The following is a 23,002-nucleotide window of genomic DNA, read 5'->3' as shown; positions in this document are numbered from 1 at the left end:
ATTAGAATAAGTAGCGGCGTGGAGTGAGTGGTGTTGGGGGTTTCAGGGACTGATGGCAGTCATTGTGAAACAGGTGGGTATATGGGATGTGTTAGGGTAACTAATAATAAGAATAGGTACATGTATACCAATGCTAGAAGTATAGTAAATAAATTTGATGAATTTGAAGTGTTGGTCAAGACATCAAAAGGATATTGTTGGGATAGCATAGACGTGGTGTCACACAGAATGTATAACTGGAATTTGGGGAGTACAATGTGTACAGAAAGGGTAGGAAGGGAGGAGGTGTTATGCTGTTAATTAAGAAAAACATAAAATCAAAAGAAGTGCATCCAGTTGATATAGATGAACAGTGCACTGTTGAGTCAGTTTGGTGTGACATAAGCACTGCGAAAGCAAAAATAAGAGTAGGAGTGTGTTATAGGCCTAATGAGTACAATGAACAATTGTACAGAGAAATAGAGTGGGCTAATAAATCAGAATGTCTTATAATGGGGGATTTTAATTTCCCAGATATAGACTGGAACTTATGGGTTGGTCACTTGCACACTAGTAAGACTTTTGTGGATTTATTGGATGATTGTTTTCTACAGCAGTATGTTTGAGAGGCAACCAGAGAGGGTAATACTCTTGATCTGGTTATCAGTAGTGATCATTTGTGTATTAAGAATTTGAAGATAAAGGAACCATTAGGTGGCAGTGATCACAGTGTACTGATGTGGGATTTATTTAAAGATATAATTACCATCAGGGGTAAAGGAAGGGGTTTTTGCTTGCGTAAAGGTGACTACAGTGGTCTCAGACAGTTTTTAAATTCTGTACAGTGGGACCAACTGATTATTTTACCAACAACAAATTCTAAGTGGGAAGCATTCAAGGAATTAATAGTGGAAGCTACTAAATGTTTCATACCTATTAAGAAATATTGCTCAAGGTTTAGGCCTAAATGGTTGTCAAATGAACTAATGAGACTCGTGGCAGAGAAGAAAAATGCATGGGATGCATATAAATTATCATGTGACACAGAAGCCTGTGATATATATAAGCTAGTCTGTAATCAAGTCACAAAGGAGGTTAGGCAGGCGAAGGTAGATTACGTGAAATCTTTGGCAAAGGATGCTAAGAAAAACAGCAAGGATTTCTTTACTTATATAAACTCTAAAAGGAAGGGGATGAATCTGATTGGTCCACTTGATATCGATGGTTCAACTGTTGATGATCCTGTTCAGATAGCAAACAAACTGAATGAGTATTTTGCATCTACATTCACACATAAGGAGTTATTAAGGTTTGAAAATGCCACAAGGTTATCAAATTGTAACAGGGTACTTAATGATTTTGTAATAACTAAGAACAAAGTGGAGGAGAAATTGTTGAAGTTAAACATAAGAAAGGCACCTGGGGTGGGTGGGATCTATCCAGTTATATTAAAGGCGGCGGCAAAGGAAGTAAGCAAATCTTAGCCATAATTATGAGAGCATCCTTGAACTCAGGGGAGGTCCCCACGGACTGGAGATGTGCAAATGTGTCCCCAATTCACAAAGGGGATCGAAGGGTGTTATGAGTAATTGCAGACCAGTTAGTTTAACTTCTGTTCTGGATAAAATAATGGAGTCACTGGTTAATGAGGCCCCGAGTGCCAAGCGATAGTTCCCAAGCGATCTTTCTAGTGCGATTTTCTAGCGATTTTCCTAGGGCAAGTACTAGCGCTTTGATAATCCTTCCACCGCTCGCAACGTTACTGCTTCCCTCGCTGAGCAACGTCACTGCTTCACCGCTAGCAACGTTACTGCTAACCCCGCTTGCAACGTCACTGCTATCGCTAGCAACGTAATGCTCTCCTCTTCTGCTGATCGCTTGGTCACTGGTTGGCACCGCTCCTGCCTCCACGTGGCGGGGCCGGTAATCTGGGAGAAGGATTTCCCTCTTCCAGGGCTAAAAGGAGCAACGATGGATTGTAATGAATATCCATCTCTGGAGCCCACAGGTGGCAAAGTTGTTAACTCTGTCTCAGAACACGAGTCCAATCGTCCGAAGAGACTTCGGATGGAAAAACAGATTTCAGATATGCCAGCATTTCTTATAATGCACTCATTGTCCACACAACCTGTCGGCAAGCTATCGCCTTTTCTGATACAGAAATGTTTAGAATCGGTTGTTGGATCCCCTAAAATGGTGAAGCGTCTCCAATCAGGAGACCTTTTAATTGAAACCTCAAAAACATCTCATTCGGAAAAATTGTTAAATTTAACAACATTCAACAATATTCCAGTGTCAGTTACGCCCCATAACACCCTGAACACGTCTAAAGGCGTTATCAGTGAATGGGACCTATTAACTGTTTCTGAAGAAGAAATAGTACAAGAGCTTAGTGAACAAAAGGTGACACATGCACGGAGAATAATGACCAAAAAAGATGGCAACCTAATTCCAACTAGGTCCATTATTTTGATGTTCAGCACTCCGAATCTTCCATCTTCTGTCAAAGCAGGTTATTTAAACTGCAAGATTAGACCTTACATCCCGAATCCCATTCGCTGTTTTAAGTGCCAGAAGTACGGCCATGCACAGACTGCATGCAGAGGCGATGCTGTGTGTCCTATTTGTGGCTCCAAGGAGCATTCCCAAGGAGACTGTACAGCTTCCACTCCCACTTGCCCAAACTGTAAAGGAAGCCACCCTGCATTTTCTAAAGCATGTGACCTCTGGAAAACAGGGAAAAAAATCCAGAAATATAAAGTGGAGCATAAAGTTACATATCCTGAAGCAAGAAAGCAAGTGCTGTTAACCATGCCTAACAGATCATATGCATCAGTGACCAGAAGTAGCCGCTCAATTGCAACACAAACAGATGTCTCCATAGAACCAAGCAGTTCTTTTTCCACCTGGGCCAAAACTGCACTGCTAACATCCAAAAAGAAACTTACAGTCAATGAGACCAACAATACACCAATTAGTATCCCAAGTGATGCTATCTCATCATTGCCAGAAACAGCAAAATCAGCAAATGTTGAAGACCAAGAAAAAGGGAAACAATGCAATAGGAAAATGGAAATTGATATTCAACCAGAGGATGAAGAGTCAGTTTTAGAATTATATGCTAATGATACCATAGAAACAGGACGCCCAACCTTTTCAAAGAATGAAAAATCAAAACAAAGCAGACTGAAACCTTCTCAGAAAAAACAGTCAGATCAATCTTATTCAATCAAATCCAAACAATGAATAAATTCATACAATGGAATTCTAGAGGATTACGTAGTAATTTTGATGACCTGAGTGATTTACTTTTTCAAACAAATGCAGTAGGTGTATGCTTACAGGAAACATTTCTATCATCAAAAGTCTCTCTCAGATTCAAAAATTACACCATGTTTAGACGAGACAGAGATTCTGATGGTCCTGCCCGTGGGGGCGTAGCTGTTCTTGTAAAATCTACTATACCGTCAAAACATCTCCAGCTACAAACTTCCTTAGAAGTTGTTGCAGTTCGGATGGCATTGGGAATATCATTAACGCTTGCATCCATTTATATCTCGCCCAATTATCCTTGCTCCCAGGCTGAACTTGACAATCTAATTGCACAACTGCCGCCTCCTGTCTGCTTATTCGGCGATTTCAACGGCCACCATCCATTGTGGGGATCTTCCACCATGGATAGGAGAGGCCAATTAATTGAATCATTCCTGGATAACCATAACCTGACTGCTGAATTCTGGCTCTCCAACTTATATACAACTACCTACAGGTACTACCTCAGCCATAGACTTGTCCATCTGTTCAGCATCTCTTTTTGCAAGCATGAAATGGTTAGTGTTGAATGATCCATTCCACAGTGACCATTTTCCTATTATCAATTCAATTGAAACCCAGGCTGTGTCATGTCCAAAAGGCCGTACTTCTTGGAATTTTTATAAAGCAGACTGGGTAAACTACTCAGCTTGTGTCCTTCTCGACACTCAATACGTTCAACATCAACATATTGATGACGTAACTGACCACATTACCAGCCAAATCCTATATGCAGCAGAAATTTCCATCCCAAAATCAGACCAATGCAAACATGTACACAAAAACCAGTGGTGGAATACAGATTGCTCTAAAGCAAAAGTAGAAAAAAACCGTGCTTGGAACCGGTTCCGCAAATGCCCAACTACTGCCAACCTAATTTTATACAAAAAACACAGAGCAAAAGCAAGGCAAATTAGGAAGAAAGCAAAACGTGACTCCTGGATAAACTTTGCATCAACTATTAACAAAAATACTGACACACGAATTATATGGAAAAAAATACAAGCTCTCAATGGAAAATTTCCTCCGCAGCAGTCCCCGATAATACAGTGGAATGGGCAGGATCTATCCTCTTCTACTGACATTGCAAATGCTTTAGCAGAATCTTTCTATAACATTTCCGCCTCCTCTTCTTATGTCACCTCCTTTCAACGCATTAAATCTGTTGAGGAACGTCATAAATTTAATTTTTCAACTAGACTCTCACTTCCGTATAATCAACCCTTTTCTATAGCTGAACTCAAAGAATCCTTGAGCAAATCTCCAAATAGTGCAGCAGGACCAGACGGCATTCACTACAGTATGCTGAAGAATCTATGTGAAGCCGATCTCTACATACTATTACTCTTTTATAACCGGATCTTCTCAGAAAATACATATCCTCTCTCATGGCGTCATTCCTACATTTGTGCTATTCTAAAACCAAGTAAAGATCCTTCCATAGTTGAGAATTACAGACCAATATCCTTGACAAGCTGTTTGGGCAAAATCTTTGAAAGGATGGTGCATAAGAGGCTCATGTGGGTGCTAGACTCCCAAAACGTTCTTTCCGATCACCAATATGGCTTCCGTAAAAACAGATCTACCCTAGATTTATTACTCAAAATTGAATCTAACATATGTAACGCTTTTGTCATGAGACAACATCTGGTGATGGTGAACCTAGATATTCAGAAAGCATTTGATACCACTTGGCGTCATGGTATTATTAAAGATATACATCAGTTGGGGTTGAGAGGCTACCTTCCACAATTCATCCAGAACTTTTTAAGGTTACGCACCTTTCAAGTCCGATACCAAAACATGCTATCAGCAACTCACATTCAAGAAGAGGGTGTTCCTCAGGGTTCCATACTGAGTGCTACCCTATTTGCTATTCGGGTCAACCACATATTGGAAGAACTTCCAAAATCCATACAAATATACATGTATGCAGATGACCTCACCATATCCTGCCAGTCACAAAGTATGAATACTGTTGAAAGACAGTTACAAATTGCTCTTTCCAGAATAGAATCGTGGACCTTACGTAATGGATACCGCCTAGCTGAGCAGAAATCCACCACTACTCATTTTTGCAAATTACGGTCACTGCATCCCGATCCTGAGCTAAAGATCAATAACATTTCAATTCCTCTTGTTCACACTGTCCGTGTTCTTGCCCTCGTACTTGATAAGAAACTGAACTTTCAAGCACACGTATCTTATCTTAGAACTATCTGCTTGAAAAAGTTGAATATTCTCCGGTGTGTGTCATCTATGTCATGGGGTGCTGATCGACATACCCTGATCCATCTTTATCGAGCCCTCATCAGATCCCGCTTAGACTATGGCTCTCCAGTGTATGACTCTGCAAGAAGAACTACTTTAGAGCGATTAAACACGATCCAGCACAGTGTGCTGAGAGTTTCTCTAGGAGCTTTCAGAACCTCCCCTGTTCAGAGCCTTTGTATCGATGCTCATGAGCCACCTTTACATCTTCGGAGGAAAACATTACTTTTGATGTTTTCCGCAAAAATTCGCAGTTTTCCCTCCCACCCTAGTTGTAAATATCTGTATAATGCCGAATGGGAGTCATTTTACAACAGTAAGCCAAATGAAAACCGACCTGCTGCACTTAGACTTAGAGAACTCACTCAAGCATGGAATATAGACATCAGCAATATATATCAGGACATGACACCTCCTGATCCGCCTTGGACAAATATTTCTGTTAATTACGACAGTTATTTTCAACAGTGGGGTAAAAACACCTTGTCGCCCTCCAATATTGCACAATTACATGAAACTCACTCTTCTAACTCAGAGGCCTGCAAAATCTATACAGATGGATCAAAAACTGAGACTCAAGTAGGTGCTGCAGCAGTCTTCCCTTCATTCACCATTTCTGTTTCATTACCAACAGAATGCAGTATCTTTACTGCTGAGCTTTATGCTATTAATTTAGCTCTCGACCGGATAACTGAATTTTTAATTACGACCACTTTAATATACACCGACTCACTCAGTGCTGTCACTGCTATAATAAGTGGTAACAACTCTTCTCACCCTGTAATAAAACAGATTCGTTCTAAGCTACTTGTCTGTAAGGAATTAAACCAAACTGTGACATTCTGCTGGATCCCAGGACATTCTGGAATAGCTGGCTATGAAAGAGCGGATCATGCATCCAAACAACCAGAAACCACCACTTCGCAGAATTTTCAAGTTCCATATACAGATTACAAATACATTATCCGTAAAGCATGTTATAACAGTTGGTCATTAATCTGGAAAGGTTATTCAGGAAATAAACTCTACCAAATAAAACCGGAACCAAAGCTATGGCAATCCAGCTTCAGCAAAAACAGGCGAGATGAAATAATTTTAGGAAGGATTTTTTTTTTTTTTTTTTTTTTTGATTTTGGTAGTTGTTGGCGCATCGGCGTCTGTGGCCATATTGCACCTCCCAAGGTTTTTGCAGTACTTTGATCCAAGCCCGAGGCGGGAATCGAACCCGCGACCTTTGGGTTGCCGGGCAGGTACTTTACCCACTCGGCTAGCCCGGTCGGCTTAGGAAGGCTAAGGATTGGGCATACTCACCTCACTCACCTATATCTATTAACTAATGACAGCGCTCCACAATGTACATTCTGTCAAGTACAACTGACCATTCGCCATTTGTTAGTGGACTGTCCCTACTTTCAAAATATCCGCTTAAACACCTTTAAATCAATAGCTAATACACAGTCATCAATAAATTTATTACAGATTCTGGGTGATGATTCTAATGAAAAAGAACTATTTATTTTCCTAAATCGTATAGGAATATACCATAAAATATAGTTATATTCACTATTAGAAAGACACAATATGGCCCTAGCAGCCTATGTGTCGTTAAACACAACAACAACAACTGGTTAATGATGCATTGCAGGATCATCTAGACAAGACTGCAGCAATAATTCAGACACAGCATGGGTTTGTTAAGGGAAAGTCTTGTCTTACAAATTTGATTGGTTATTATGATGTGGTTACAAAGGAACTGGATGCAAAAAATAATTTTGATATCATCTACTTGGATTTCGTGAAAGCTTTTGACACTGTTCCGCATGGAAGACTACTGTACAAATTGGAGCAGAATGGTATTAAGGGTAAGTTGCTGCAATGGATAAAAGGATGGTTGAGTGGGAGAACACAGAGGGTGGTAATCAATTGGTGCTGCACTTCATGGACTAATGTTATTAGTGGTGTCCCACAGGGTTCGGTGTTGGGTCCACTGTTGTTTTGTATATTTATCAATGATATTCATGAAGGTATATCAGGCTTAGTATCGAAATTTGCAGATGATGCAAAGATTGGCAGGGTTGTTAATGACAGTAATAGCAGTGTGTTACTGCAACAGGATCTAGAAAATTTGGGCTGATGGGCTGAGAAGTGGCAACTGAAGTTTAACATTGAAAAATGCAAAGTACTGCATATGGGTAGAAGTAACCCCAGAGAAACGTACCAGCTGTGTGGTACTACACTTAAGGTGGTAGAAAATGAAAAAGACCTGGGAGTAATTGTGCAGTCAGATATGAAGTTTTCTGAGCAATGCAGACAGGCTGCCAGGGCAGGTCATGGGGTGTTGTCAATGATATACAGGAATTTTGATAGCAGGGAAAAGGAGGTGATTGTCCCTCTGTATAAGGTAATCGTCAGGCCACGCCTTGAGCACTGTGTGCAGGTCTGGAGGCCTCATTTAAGGAAGGATATAGATTTGCTTGAGCGTGTACAGAGAAGGGCAACAAGATTGGTGAGGGGAATGAAGGTATCCTCTTACCAGGAGAGGCTTAAGTTCTGCAAATTGCAGCAGCTGGAAACTAGGCATCTGTGAGGTGATCTGATTGAGGTGTATAAGGCCTTGAATGGGTTGAGCACGCTGAATTCTGATGGGTTATTATTGTTAGTTTGTTATTTGGTTTTTTGGAGCATTGGCAACTAAGGCCATTTTGCTCTGGGGATATGCGGTGGTCATTCCCTGACCTTTCCGCATCCTCCGTATTTGGTGGGCATGGGCTCGAACCTCAGTCTAATCAAGAAGCGTGTGCTACGCACTGCTGCTCCTGCCCACCTGGCTATGGAGGCGCCATTCTGATGGGATTCTTCCACTTTTTCAGATTATGAACCTGAGGGGGCATAAATTGAAATTGAGCAAGGAACAGATGTAGAATAGATGTGGGGAAATTTGCCTTTTGCCAGTGGGTGGTGAATTGCTGGAACAAACTTCCATCTGTCATTGTGGAAGTTCATAGGTTAAATAAATTTAAGGAGGAACTGGACAAATATTTAGAGGGGATTGTTTTGTATTTTTTTTTTTTTTTTTGGCTGATGCTGCATAAGCTAATACACTTGCTTTCTTGCATCACATGCCACTACTACCTATTTGGTTTCTGCCCATTGATTTTTCTATTTATTCCCCTTCTCTCTTTCCTTCACTTACTTGGGAGTGGAGGACAAACCATATAGTAGTGATTACTTCTGTGTGATAGAAGTATTCTATCACATAGAAGAAATAACAAAATCACAGATGTAATCTATGTGATAAGTGGTGATTACTTCTATGTGATAAGATATGTGATATTATCATTGTGGAATATTTGATCATGCTGACTGGAATGCTTTCTACCCTCTGGCAGAGTTCAACATTGCTACAGTCAGTCAGGAGCCTATTAATGATGTAGTGGCGTATATATATCACAGAAAACATTGTCCATGCAACTGCAATTACAATTCCGAAAACATCTACATGCTTTCCACCAGTTCTCAAACGTTGGTGGAATGCAGAATGCACAGCAGCAGCAAAAAAGGTTTGGGGGATATTCTGAGGATATTCTGTTATGGCTAATCTCATAGCCTTTAAATGTGCATGAACCAAACCCACTACGTTTGCCCTCAGAGTCAAAAGGAATTGTGGATCCATTTTACTTCATCTCTTATCCATTCAGCCAGCACTAAAGTGGTCTGGAACAAAATCTAGAAAATGAAGGGAAATTGCATATTGCACCCTTCATCAGTCCTAGAACATAATGGATGTGTTATTGCAGACTTACTGCAATAGCTGATACCCTTGTGGCGACTTTTGCTACAATCTCTACAACATCTTCTTACTCCCTAGACTTCTTGGTCCTGTAAGAAATATGAAAAACAGGCGCTTAATTTCAAATCTAAAGACTCTCTCTCTCTCTCTCTCTCTCTCTCTCTCTCTCTCTCTCTCTCTCTCTCTCTCTCTCTCTCCCTCCCTCTCCCTCTCTCTCTCTCTCTCTCTCTCACACACACACACATAATAGGCCATTCACTATAGAAGAGCTAAAAATAGCTGTAACTCTCACCATGGCAAATTCTGCTTGATCAACTGACATCCATTATGAAATGATTGAACACCTGTCACCAAAAACCTTTGACCACCTTCTCTTTCCATATAATAAAATCTTTCTTATTGAGCAATTTCCAGCATAAGGCAATCATCCTTGCCCTTTTTAAACAAGGAAAAGATCCCAAGGTCTCAACAAACTATCATCCTATTGCTCTGACTGGCTGTTTACGTAAAATCCTGGAGAGATTGTCATCTCATATCTTATATGATATTTGGAGGCAAATGACCTCCTCTCTAGTGTGCAGTGTGGCTTCTGAAGAAACACATCCACCTTGGACCATTTAATTTGACAAGATGTTTTCCTAAAATGAGAATACCTGGTGTCCGCATTTTTCGACATGGAAAAAGCTATGACACAACTTGTAAATTTGCCAGTTTAGTTTGCATGGGTATTTTAAAGAGAAAGTTAACAATTTGTTATGGAGAATGGAAATATGATTAAATTGTTTCTGATTAAATAAATAAAAAAAACCCTAAAATGAATACAGCAAAATAATTAATGCTCTTGATAGGGTTATGCTACTTTGCTCCTGTGAACCTTGTCAACCCTATGTCAAAACAAAAAATAAAGAATAAAAATAAACAAAAATCTAAAGAATAAAAATAAAAAGAACCAAAGCAACACTCCTTCCCGGGGTGCAATACATAGACCAGCGATATTCAAACTGGGTTCCACAAAACATTTTCTGAAGTTTCACAAAAATTATAATTTTTGTTTTTTTCATAATTATATTATTTAAAAAATTAAAAACACACTTGGTGTATATAATTAATGTTTCATAATAAAATAATGTTTTTGTAAAGTACATATTATGATTCTAAAAATTTTAAGTAATTTATGTACCTAAAAGTATTAACTGAGTAGGATTCCACAGAAATAATATTTAGAGATAAGAGTTCCGTAGATGTTGAAAGTTTGAAGACCACTGACATAGACCATACCCTGAAGAACAAGTGCTACTAAAATAAAGTACTACCAAAATAAAACCATGACAAACCACAAAGAAGCAAAGAGTTCTCAAGCACTACTTATTCAAGGGACACTAGTACTTGTGAACTCTGAAAAATGGTTGTATTTCAGTCATGATCACCATCTTAGCAAAATATGTGCTCCAGTTATTTTAATAGCATTTGTTTTTTGAGGTGTAGGCATGTGTCTCTTTTAGATGAGGAGTCATGCATTAGCTTCCGGCACCTCCGTAGCCAGGTGGGCAGGAGCAGCAGTGTGTAGCACACGCTTCTTGATTAGACAGGGGTTCGAGCCTGTGACCACCAAATACGGAGGATGCAGAAAGGTCAGGGAATGACCACCGCATGTCCCCGGAGCAATATGGCCTTAGTTGCTAATGCTCCTAAAAACCAAATAACAAACAAACAGCATTAGCTTTCTCTGGGGTGAGTGTTGCTTTAGTTCTTTTACTTTTTATTCTTTAGATATTTGTTTATTTTTATTCTTTATCATTATTTTTTGTTTTGGCATAGATGTGGTGAAGTTTGTAAGAACAAAATAGCCCCTTGCCTTCCTCATCACTCTATCAACAGCATTAATTATTTTGCTGTATTTATTTCTTGCTTTATCTGCATGGGATGGTCATATTTTACACTCCTTTCTGCTGAGGGTTAATGACCCTCCTATGTGCAAGCACAATAACACTATTTTAACCATAAAGCATATGCTTATTGAATATCTTAATTTTTTAAAGGCACAGCTTTTATGCTTTAAATGCTTTTAGCTGTCTGACTGATCCTTATACACTCAAACAAATTTTAACAAAGATATATCGGAAGTCTTTCACTATTTAAAATTTGTATGCACATATATATTAAATTGAGTTTAATAGCCTGTGTGTGTAAAAAGTGTGTGCGCGCGCGCGCACACATACACTTTTTTTACCTGTTTTTACCTAGATTTATTTATTTTTAACTCTTTATATATTTGAGCAGGTAACCTATTTTTAGGTTACTGCTGTTTTTAACATATTTAATTATTGAAATTGGCACACCATGGCCTTAGTGTTCATGCACCAGAAAATCGCAAATTGCTCACTCACTCTTGTGTGTAGTTAGGAGGACTCTCCTGTCCTGTCCAATCACGTTTTTTTTTTTCCATCTAGTACCATATTGAGACCTAGTGATTGCATTTTTCATTTCCATTTTTAAAATTTCTTGGAAGTGTTGGTCATGAGATGGGGCTAGGTTTATATTCTGGGTGTGCATGCACTGTGCCATTTGCTTATGGTTTGGAAATTTTTTGCACTTTTTCTATTTCTGCATGTGTTGGATTGTGTTCATTTCAAATTTCATTTTTTACCATGAATGGTTCCCCACCTTTTGCCAGCTTAATAGTTGCACTTTAATTAAACCTGACCTTTATGTTACTGTTTTAAGGAGATTGGAGCATTACAGAAAAGTTCGGTTTTTAAAGGATTCTGTAGTTGAAAAAAAAAAGTTGAAAAGCACTTTCTTAGGTTATTAGAATATTTTCTTGTATATTTCTAAGTGTGTTTATGTTTGTTATTAAAGGTTTGCTTCCTTTTGTGATCACTAATAGAATAAGAAAGTTTTAATAAATATATTTAGGGATCATAATCAAAATCATAATCTACCTTTTCCCAAACAACTTTTTCAGGAACTAGCTGATGATGGTGATGAAAAGATATTTTATGAATCGGAAGACTCTGGTGTTAAGGAAGATAAAAATAAAAAGCCCTTTGTAATGGATCCAGATCATAAACTGTTATTACGAAATTGCAAACCCCTTTTGCAGAGTAGAAATGCTGCCGTAAGTTTAACTTGAAAATTAAAATGTAAATATCCAAAATTCATTCATGCACAGATATTTAAAGTAATTGAGCTAAAATTTCAGTTATGAAATTATCTTATTGATTTTCACTTTATTAAACATTTACCTCAACAAAAAATCTCAAGGGAGGGAATTTATAAATGGCATTTTTTTATTTCATTACTTGTTACTCTAAATAGCCGTTTAATAAATATTCATTGTAATTAAATATAATTTATGACTTGACCTCAGTCTGTGTCATTAAATATTATTAAGAATATTTGTACTTGTGAATCTTTTGCCTTAATATTGTATAAAATGATTAGACTAAATGATATGGTAGACCAGCCAACTGTACATGTCAAGCAAAGATCACTTGTGGATGCTAAGTTGCTTGCAAATGTCCACCTCGACCTACAATAATCAAATTAAAAGGCGTTGTTCATGAGTTCTGTTAGTTGTGTTATACAATAAAATTCTGATTAGTATCCCCTAATAGTGCTACTCTCAGTTACTGATGTGTTAATATAATAGGGAATAGATATTCCCTATTATATTAACATTGAGCAACCCTCTTTATTGCACAACTTCCTCTAGTTGTTATTTACTGAAGATTTTAGTGGTACTAATGTGATCTGTAAGCATTCAATAAGGTCTGATATGTACCACATGTGTTATAGTATACTGGACTACTAGTGGTACATCAAACATTATATAATGGAAAATATAGAACATACTTTGACATTAATTTTTAGGAAACAGAAGGAAAATAAACTGATAGAGAATATTGCTCCCTTTGTCTAAGCATCCTAGCTCAGGTTAGATTTGAACTCTGGATTCCTTTTTTTCTTTTGAGATTACTCAGAAAATTCATTTATTGTTGGTTACTATGGATGATGGTCTGTATAATTTCAAAATCAATATCGAAGCAACAGTGTGACTATTTAAGTCATTGTCATGTAAGCATAACATTACAATACAATTTTTAATTATTTTGTGCTTTATTTCACTGATGAAGAATGGGCAAAAAGGGCTATATTAAGTTTTGGTGAAAAGAAAGAAGTCTGTGCTTATTACAGACCAATATTCTGTTGCAGAATATTGACCAGTTTTCTGTATTATGGGACAACAACCCAGCTGTCTATGCTGTGTTGCTTTTTGAGAAGAATTTTTCACCAGTGGAATGAAGATAATTTGCAAGTACAGTACTACAAATGTCTCTCTTATTCACAAAGGGCAATCAAAGGGAAAAATGAGTAATTGCAAACTGTAATCATAATTTCTGTGCCAGGAAAAATAATGGAGTCAATGGTTAAAGAAGTAATGCAGTATCATCCTGACAGGAATACAGTTATATGCCAATCACAGCATGGATTTGTTTAGGGGAGATCTTGTTTGACCAATTTGATTAGCTACTATGAGGTATTCACAGATCACCTGGATGCAAAAAATAACTTTGTTATCATATACTGAGATTAAAGCATTTGATACAAACAGTATCAAAAGCTTTACTGGGCCGATTGGGCTAGCCGGGTGGGTAAAGTGCCTGCCTGGCAACCCAAAGGTCGCGGGTTCAAATCCTGCCTCAGGCTTGGATCAAAGTACAGTAATACCCCGACTTACGCTACCCCGACTTACGCGAACTCGGAGTTACGCGGTTCTTGATTTTTCGTTTGGCAACGCTGCCGCCCACTATCTTCAAGGTCGTTTTTCATATGTTATCGATATACGGTGCGACGGCGGAGAATGAGAGCGAAAGATGAACAAAATTCAACTTTGCTGCTTTTATGTTTTTTATATCAGTGAAGGGGAAACACATTTCACCATAATAACGTAAAAACCAACACAATTCCAGCTATCGGTAAAATCGCAAATGCAATTAGACCGAGTTTACTACCAGTTTATAACATATTTCACTAGCAGAAACGCAACTGGATTTTTATTGTTTTATGGTAGTAACCCCTAGAAATGTGAGGGGTTAATAGTGTATCTCTGCCTTTATGGTGTTGTTTATTCAGCTTTGTTTATGCGTATCAAGCGTGCTCCTCGTTTTGTAATTGTGCTTTATTCCCTAAAAATTAGTAAAATTAAAAGGTGTGAAAAGGAAGCGTCCTGGTGAAGAACACTGCAGATTCAGAGAGAAAAAGAAAAGCAATTATCGATAAACAGAGGCGGACTGGGTCAAAAATTCTTACCCGGGAAAATTTGTAGTGGCCTCACACTATGGTTTATGGCCAAAATCACACTGGCCCACCAGGGTTTCCCCGGTAAGGCTTATGGCCAGTCCGCCTCTGTCGATAGAGAAAAAATATAAAATTGTGAAACGCTTTGAGCGAAATGAAAGGCCATGTGATACTGCACGTGCTACAGGCCTAAACGAAGCAACGGCGAAAAGCACATGACAATTGCAAACTTGACAGGTTGAAAATTGAAAAGGGCTTAAAAATTTTAGAAAACATAGACTCCAACGAAGAACGCGTTATAGCTACAAAGCAAGGAATAAAAAAATTATTATCTTGCTACGAAGAAATTCTGCGTGAAAAAAAGAAGTCTCTGTGTCGTCAGACGAATTTGTTAGATTTTATGAAGCCATCGACATCGAAATAACTTTTTTACGTAAGTCATTTGTTTTTTTTAATACATATTTTGTATTAATATGTATAAAGAACTGCAATTTTATTAATATTTTTCTTCCAAACTAGTGTTTTTGTTAGTCCTTGGTCCCAATTAAGCAAAATTTATATGTATTTATATGCAAAGTTGTACCCCGACTTACGCGAATTCGACTTACGCGATTTTCGTCGGACCCACCTATCGCGTAACTTCGGGGTATTACTGTACTGCAAAAAACCTTGGGAGGTGCATTATGGCCACATAAGCCGATGCGCCAACAACTACCAAAAAAAAAAAAAAAAAAAAGCTTTACTAGAAGTAAAGCCTTTGATACTGTTGTTCCACATGAACGATTGCTGTACAAATTAGAGCAGTGGGATATTAAGATCAAGTTACTGCTATGGATAAAGGGATTGTTGAGTGCAGGAGACAGAATGGTTATTAATGGCCACTGCTCTTTGTGTCTAATGTAATTAGTGGCGTCCCTTAGGGCTAAGTGTTGAGAACCTTACCATTTTTGAGTAAGGAGTAGACAGTTGGCCCAGAGAACAGACAAATCACTCATTCCTCTCTCTCTCCTGATGAATTATATTCTAGGGCAGGGGTGGTGAACCTTTTTAAGGGTGCATGCCAAAATTGGCTAAAATGTTTAAAAAAACTACCCTCGTGTGCCGCTCAGAATTTTGCAAAGTACAGTAGAATGTTGATTATCTGAACCTTCAATTATCCAAACCACCGCCCCTTCCCAAATTACAGTATCTATTTTTAGTGCACTGGTTGTTATAATGAAATATTACTCCTGCTGCTTAATGTATTTGAAGGCCCACTTGAGGCCTTCACTGCACTAGAAACTGCAATGGCATGGTGTGAGTAACAGTCTGAATGAAGTTCTATGGAGATACTGCTATTAAATAGGATGAGAGACCTTGCCATGAAATAAAGACAACCTCGCATGGTTTAAAAGAAAGTTCGAGATTAGATATTTTAAAAAATAAACCTTCCCAAGATTCATTATACTCTTATTTGTGTGCAGTTACTTGTGTTTGTTTATTTCTGTTTATGTAAAAAAAAATGTGATTTTTAATTGAAACCGCTTAAAACAATTTGGTAAGTTCAAAATAAATATAACATACATTGATTTTTCAAAACGTTTTGGTTATTGTTTACAAATCATTTCCTAAATCAATTATTTTTTATAATGCTTCATATTTCAAAATACCTTGCATACAATAATTTAATTGTAGGCTTAATTACACTATGTTTCGTATAAACTGGGTATTCTCATGCATGTTTGATTATCTGAACTATTTGATTAACTGAACCAACCTTGGTCCCAATTAGTTCGAATAACCGACGTTCTACTGTATTGTTATTTTTCTCATACACGTTTTACTTGACAAAAGCTTAACAAAAAAAAATATATATTTATATGAAATAAAAGAAAATATATATATATGAAATAAAAGACATTATTTCAAAGATGCTTTAATAAAGGTATTAAAATAAAATCATAACAAAAATGTAACTTTTAGCTTACAGAACAAATTTAATATAAAATGGTAAACCTCTCATATTATAAATATAAAACATCAGTGAGACTTCTGTTGCTGCTATGACCATTGCACCATTGACGATACTTTACATCAGGCTTATACTTTGTAGCTTTTACTAGTTTGATCCCTAGACTTAAAGTTCATCACTGAGAACAACTCACAAGAATATGTTGATGAGAAAATTGTTAGCAATGCTGTTGCCAGATTTTTTAAACAGACAAAAGTTTCAGGAATGGAATTGCAAACTTTTAATACATTTTCTGCAGTTTTGTTTGCTAATCGTTCCCTTTTATATTTTTTCTAAATCAGCTCTGAGGTTGATAAATTTTTGTCTCCAAATTGAGCTGCTCTGAAAATCAATCGATTGCATCTCAAAATCATCCAAATCAATCCACTGAAACATTTTCAGGTTCAGTTTGGCTAGTTTTACACTGTCTGCAAACATTAATGAATTTTGCAGTTTCTTCCAATTCTCAGAACTTGACAAATCTTGAAGAAAACTGTTCGATAGTTGACTCAATTTTTTTGGGATGCTCTGAATTCCGTGTGCCCAAAAAATTTGTATGCGTGCCATAGGTTTGCCACCCATTCTAGGGGATTAGTGGTGTGATAAAGAATTTACTAGATTAATTTTTGATTTTGATTAATACCTTGTAAATTTAATTTATTTTTTCTTCTTCTTCTTCTTCTTCTTCATGGGCTTTGTTACTAAGGAGAAAGCATTTCTGTCTTCTGCTAGTCTGAATAGTTTTTCTACATTTTGTATGTCAGTCCATTGTTGAATGTTATGCAGTCAAGATGTTCGCCTCATACCAATCCCCCCGTTTTCCTTCAATAGTTGACTAAATTTTTTTGGGACATTCTGAATTCTGTGTGCCTTTTATTATCAACTGAGGTAGATTTTTTTATAAATTTAATTTTGGTAATTTTTAAAGTTATTTTCTGATATGTTTTGTAAAGCTAATTCTGGTATTCTTTTTGGTATCTTGTAAGTTTAAGTTCTTAAGTCCAGTAGTTTATAAATTTTTGTTATCTGCTTAATTATTGTAATATTTTATAAATATAATTATTATCTTAATGGTTGCTATGAGATCCACTTTGAATCCTTTTGTAAGAATAATACCAATCTTAAATTACAACCTTGGTGCATTACTAAATGAAATTCAGTCACTGAAGAAATGGATGGATGACCTTGAGACAAATAAAACAGTGACTCATCAGGGACTGAAGTATCTAGTGACCTACCACCCCTGATTCAGGCCAGAGAACAGAACAAATGCATACTGCTATGGTTCAAGAGGATTTAGTTTTATTTGGAGAGTCCAATTTTATATCAGTTGGGATAGCTGATGGGGTTCTGCCAATAATATATAGGAATTTGTCCATCAAGGACAAGATAGTGATTATTCTGTTGTAGTCACTGGAATACTGCATACAGGTCTGGAAGCCTCATTTTAGGAAAGATGTAGACCTGTTGGAATGGGTGCAGCAAAGAGCAACATGATTATTTAGGGACACAAAACGGTACTTTTACCACAGAAGACTTCAGTTTTATGAATTACAGCACTCTGAGACTAGGGATCTGCAAGGTGACCTGATTGAAATGTTTAGGACTTTAAATGGATTGAGTAAACTAAATGCTGATGACATCCTTACTCTTTCTCAGTCAACACACATAAGAGGACATAAACTTAAATTGAAAAAGGATGGTTGCAGGATAGGTGTGCGAAAATTTGTTTCTACCAGAGAGTAACTGATTGTTGGAACGAAACTTCCATCTTTAAATGAGACATTTTATTTGTGGATTTTATCTATCCAGAAATAAACTATTCATACACTTTGTATGCCATAATAAATGAGCATTATGTTACTAACTCTTTGCATAGTTCTTGTTCACGTGCATAACAGGTCAGAACAAGTATTACAAATTGGTCTTTCTCTAATTGCTGATGTCATATTGTATGAGGCATTGCCAATACAGTGTCAGTGCTCTCACAGCCTCACATTTCCTACCAACCTCCCACCATGTTCTGTTAGTCCTTACTTTATTTTACTGTTGAAAAGTGCATTCTGTTCTCCTATATTTTCCCTTTGTTTCTGTTTAAAGTCCCCTGGCTAAATTTCTTAATATAACAGCCTTTTTTTTTTTTTTTTTTTCAGTCTTTTTCCTCTTGCTATATGACTGAATGCATTCCAGTACATGTTCTGCCAATTCTGATTCTGTCATGTTTCCTTTGGCTATATGTCTGTTGCATTGACCTATGTATACTTTGTCACATTTCCACATATTTTTACATGTGCATAGTTCAGGTTGAAACTTGCAATTTGGCAACAGAAAATTGCACTGCATTTATTGACTGCAGCACTGTGTGGCCACTTGATTGATTTTTTTTTTTTTTTTTTCATACAAACTCAAGTGATGTGCTACCTATGTAAATACACATTCTGGTTAATCAGTCAGTGTGTGTGTGCTGTAAAGGCAGAGGTACATGAAATGAAAACTGCTTGACTGCAAAGAACAGTAACAAGAGATTCTTTGTTTATGTTAGCATTAAAAGGAACAGAATCAATAATATTGATCCGCTTAATATCTGATAACAGTATTAATGATTTTGAACTGGTTGCTGATAAACTTAAGTATTTTGCATTCACATTTATAAGTGAGGAATTTTTTTTTTTAACTTAAAGTTAGCAATTGCCTAGCTAATACTAATTGGAATTTGAATGATTTTATAACTGAGAAGTGTTTAGAACGAAAGGTATTTAATTTAAAAGTCAACAAGACATCGAAGTTGATGCTTTGTTCACTGATGGAATCTGTTTATATATATTAAAGGAAATCACAGAAGTTGACAAACCTTTAGTTATTATAATGAGAGCATTAGCAAAGGCACATGATGCAAGAAAGCAAGCTTATATAGCATCAGCCAAAAAAAAAAAAAAAAACCACCCCTTATTTCACCCATCCACTCGCTCCAAATGTTTGTCAAGTTCTGCTTTGAATCTATTTAAGCTATCAACTTCTACAACAACAGATGGAAGTTTGTTCCAGCAATCAACCATCCGCTGGCTAAAGGAAAACTTCCGCACATCAATTCTACAACCCTCTTTCCTCAATTTGAATTTATGCCTTCTCAGGCGATTATTCTGAGCAAGAGGAAGAATCGCATCCGCATTGAGCATGCTCAAACCATTCAAACCTTTATACACCGTAATCAGATCACCTCGCAGTTGCTTAGTCTCCAGACACTGTAATTTGCAAAACTTAAGCCTTTCTTCGTAAGAGCAATTCTTTGTTCCATTCGCTAATCTTGTTGCCCTTCTCTGTACTCGTTCCAACAGCTCTACATCCTTCTTAAAATGAGGCCTCCAGACCTGTACACAGTACTCAAGGTATGGCCTGACCATTGCCTTATACAAGGGAATAATCACCTCCTTATCCCTGTTAGAAAAATTCCTGTATATCATTGACAAGACACTATGAGCTACTCTTGCAGACCATCTGCACTGCTCAAAAAACATCATATCTGCCTGCACAACCACCCCCAGGTCCTTTTTGTTCTCTACCACCGTCAGTGTAGTACCACAGAGTTGATACGTCGCTCTGGGGTTGCTGCTTCCTATATGTATGTAGTACTTTACATTTGTCAATGTTAAACTTCATTTGCCACCTCTCAGCCCATCTGCTCAACTTTTCTAGATCCTGTTGCAGCAGTGTACTGTCATTAGTGTCATTAATAACCCTGCCAATCTTCGTATCGTCTGCAAACTTGGACATTAAGCCTGATATACCATCATCAATATCATTAATAAATAAAGAAAACAACAATGGACCCAACACTGAACCCTGAGGGACTCCACTAATAACATTAGTCCAAGAAGAGCAGTGCCCATTGATTACCACTCATTCTTCTTCCACTCAACCATCCCTTTATCCATAGCAGAAATTTGGCTTCAATGCCACACTGCTCCAATTTGTGCAGAAGTCTTCCATGTGCAACAGTATCAAAGGCTTTTCTAAGATCCAAATATATGATATCAAAGTTATTCTTTGCATCCAGTTGCTTTGTGACTACATCATAGTATCCAATAAAATTAGTCAGACATGACTTCCCCTTAACAAACCCATGCTGTGTCCGAGCTATAATTGAAGTCTTGTCTAGATGAACCAGCAATGCTTCTTTAACCAGTGCCTCCATTAATTTCCCTGGATCAGAAGTTAATCTAACATGTCTGTAATTACTTGTGTCTCCCTTTGATTCTCCTTTGTGGATTGGGGTCATATTTGCACATCTCCAGTCCATGGGTACCTCCCCTGACTCCAGGGAATCTCTCATAATTTTGGCTAACGGTTTGCTTACTTTCTGTGCCGCCTCCTTTAATTTAACTGGATAGATTCCATCCACCCCAGGTGCCTTTCTTGTGTTTATCTTCCACAATTTCTCCTCCACTTTACTCTCAGTTATTACAAGATTATCTAGCTTGCTGCCAGAGTTGAATACACATCTGGCATTCCCCTCCCTGAATAACTCCATGTGTGAATGTCAATGCAGCATATTCATTTAGTTTGTTAGCTACCTGAGCAGGATCAACAGTTGAACCATCAATATCAAGTGGACCAATCTGATTCATCCCCTTCCTTCTAGAGTTTACATAAGTAAAGAACTCTTTGCTGTTTTTCTTTGCATCCTTTGCCAAAGATTTCTCGTAATCTGTCTTCGCCTGCCTAACCTCCTTTGTAACTTGGTTACAGACCAGCTTGTATCTATCATAGGCTTCTGTGTCACATGATAATTTATATGCATCCCATGCATTTTTCTTCTCTGCCACGAGTCTCATTAGTTCATTTGACATCCATTTAGGCCTGAATCCCGAAGAATATTTCTTTGTTGGTATGAAAAGCCTAGTAGCTTCCAAGATTAATTCTTTGAATGCTTCCCATTTTGAATTTGCTGGTGGTAACTTCATCAGTTTGTTCCACCGTATAGAATTTAAATACTGTCTCAGACCACCGTAGTCACCTTTATGAAAGAAAAAAACCCCTTTACCCTTGATGGTAGTTACCTCTTTGAGTAAATCCCAATTCAGCACACTGTGATCACTGCCACCTAGTGGTTCCTTTATCTGCAGATTCTTGATGCATGAAAAATCACTACTGATAATCAGATCAAGAGTATTACTCCCTCTAGTTGACTACCGAACATGCTGCTGTAGAAAACAATCATCCAATAAATCCACAAAAACCTTTCTAGTATGTGAGTGACCAACCCACAAATTCCAGTCAATATCTGGGAAATTAAAATCCACATTATAAGACACTAATTTACTGGCCCACTCTATTTCTCTGCACAATTGGTCATTATACTCATCAGATCCATTAGGCCTATAACACACACCTACTAATTTTTCCTTTCCCAGTGCTTATATCACACTAAACAGACTCAACATTGCATTGTCCACCCACATCAATTGGATGCACTTCCTTAGACTTTGTGTGTTTCTTAACTAACAGCATAACCCAATCTTAGATTCAGGCAAAGTCTTATAGACTGGAGATGTGCAACCATTTCCTGGTATTCACAAAAGTGACTCAAAAGGTGGGATAAGCAACCATAGACCTGTAAATTTGACTTCAGTGCTACAGAAAATTATGGAGTGTATAGTTAAGGATGTAATACAGTATCATCTTGACAGCAATGCAATAATATAAAAATTACAGTATGACTGTTAAATACAGTAAAGCTCAAGTAAAGTACATCAAAAAATATTTAAGGTAATAAGAGCTATTAGATGCTCAATATCTCCTATATTATATTAATTATTACGTAATTAAACAGGGATTACCTTGATTTTTTTTATAAGGAAGCTTCTTATCCAACTCTCCAGGTCCAATGCATAAAATGATTAAAAGGATATTAACTACATCTTAATGTGTTCCATACCGCTAGAGTGAATGCAAATTAATAGTCTGTGATCAACGTCAAGACTCCAACCCGACCCCAAAACCACCAACCACGACACAGCCATCGGCATCGGAAAACGTGTCTAGTACTAAAATGATTTTAAAATATTAAAATTATGTGATGGCATATTTATTCCTCTTTAGGTTGGACCAAACTTTTCGTTGATACATGTTCACAGGACGGAATGAAACTAAAAGACAAGCTGGTGTGTCTGGTTTAAAAGAATATTTTAATCATTATCTCACATGCGTTCATAGGATCAATAAATGTTAATGGAGTTTTTGCATAATTTCATTTCTTGTGTTTCCAAAATGAGTAATTTGCTGTAATTATGTTGAATATTAACGACTTTGGCTTCGTTAAAAAGGAACGAATGAACCTCATTCACAGCATGAAATGCTAA

The 23,002-nt window shown here is 37.3% G+C and overlaps 1 protein-coding gene across 3 annotated transcripts in view; it reads left to right on the top strand.

Moving 5' to 3' along the window:
• rb (adaptor related protein complex 3 subunit ruby) overlaps positions 1-23,002 on the top strand; it is a 445,832-nt gene that overhangs the window by 121,118 nt on the left and 301,712 nt on the right. For all 3 annotated transcript variants that reach the window (XM_090381955.1, XM_090381954.1, XM_090381953.1), the window contains exon 8: positions 12,318-12,470. In XM_090381955.1, the coding sequence (XP_090238081.1) occupies positions 12,318-12,470 (153 nt within the window). The remainder of the gene's footprint in view (positions 1-12,317; positions 12,471-23,002) is intronic.

Source organism: Mastigoproctus giganteus, chromosome 9 (assembly GCF_048544385.1).
Source record: "Mastigoproctus giganteus isolate SK-2022 chromosome 9, ASM4854438v1, whole genome shotgun sequence".
Lineage (NCBI taxonomy): Eukaryota > Metazoa > Arthropoda > Arachnida > Uropygi > Thelyphonidae > Mastigoproctus > Mastigoproctus giganteus.
This window is presented reverse-complemented; position numbering and strand designations above follow the sequence as displayed.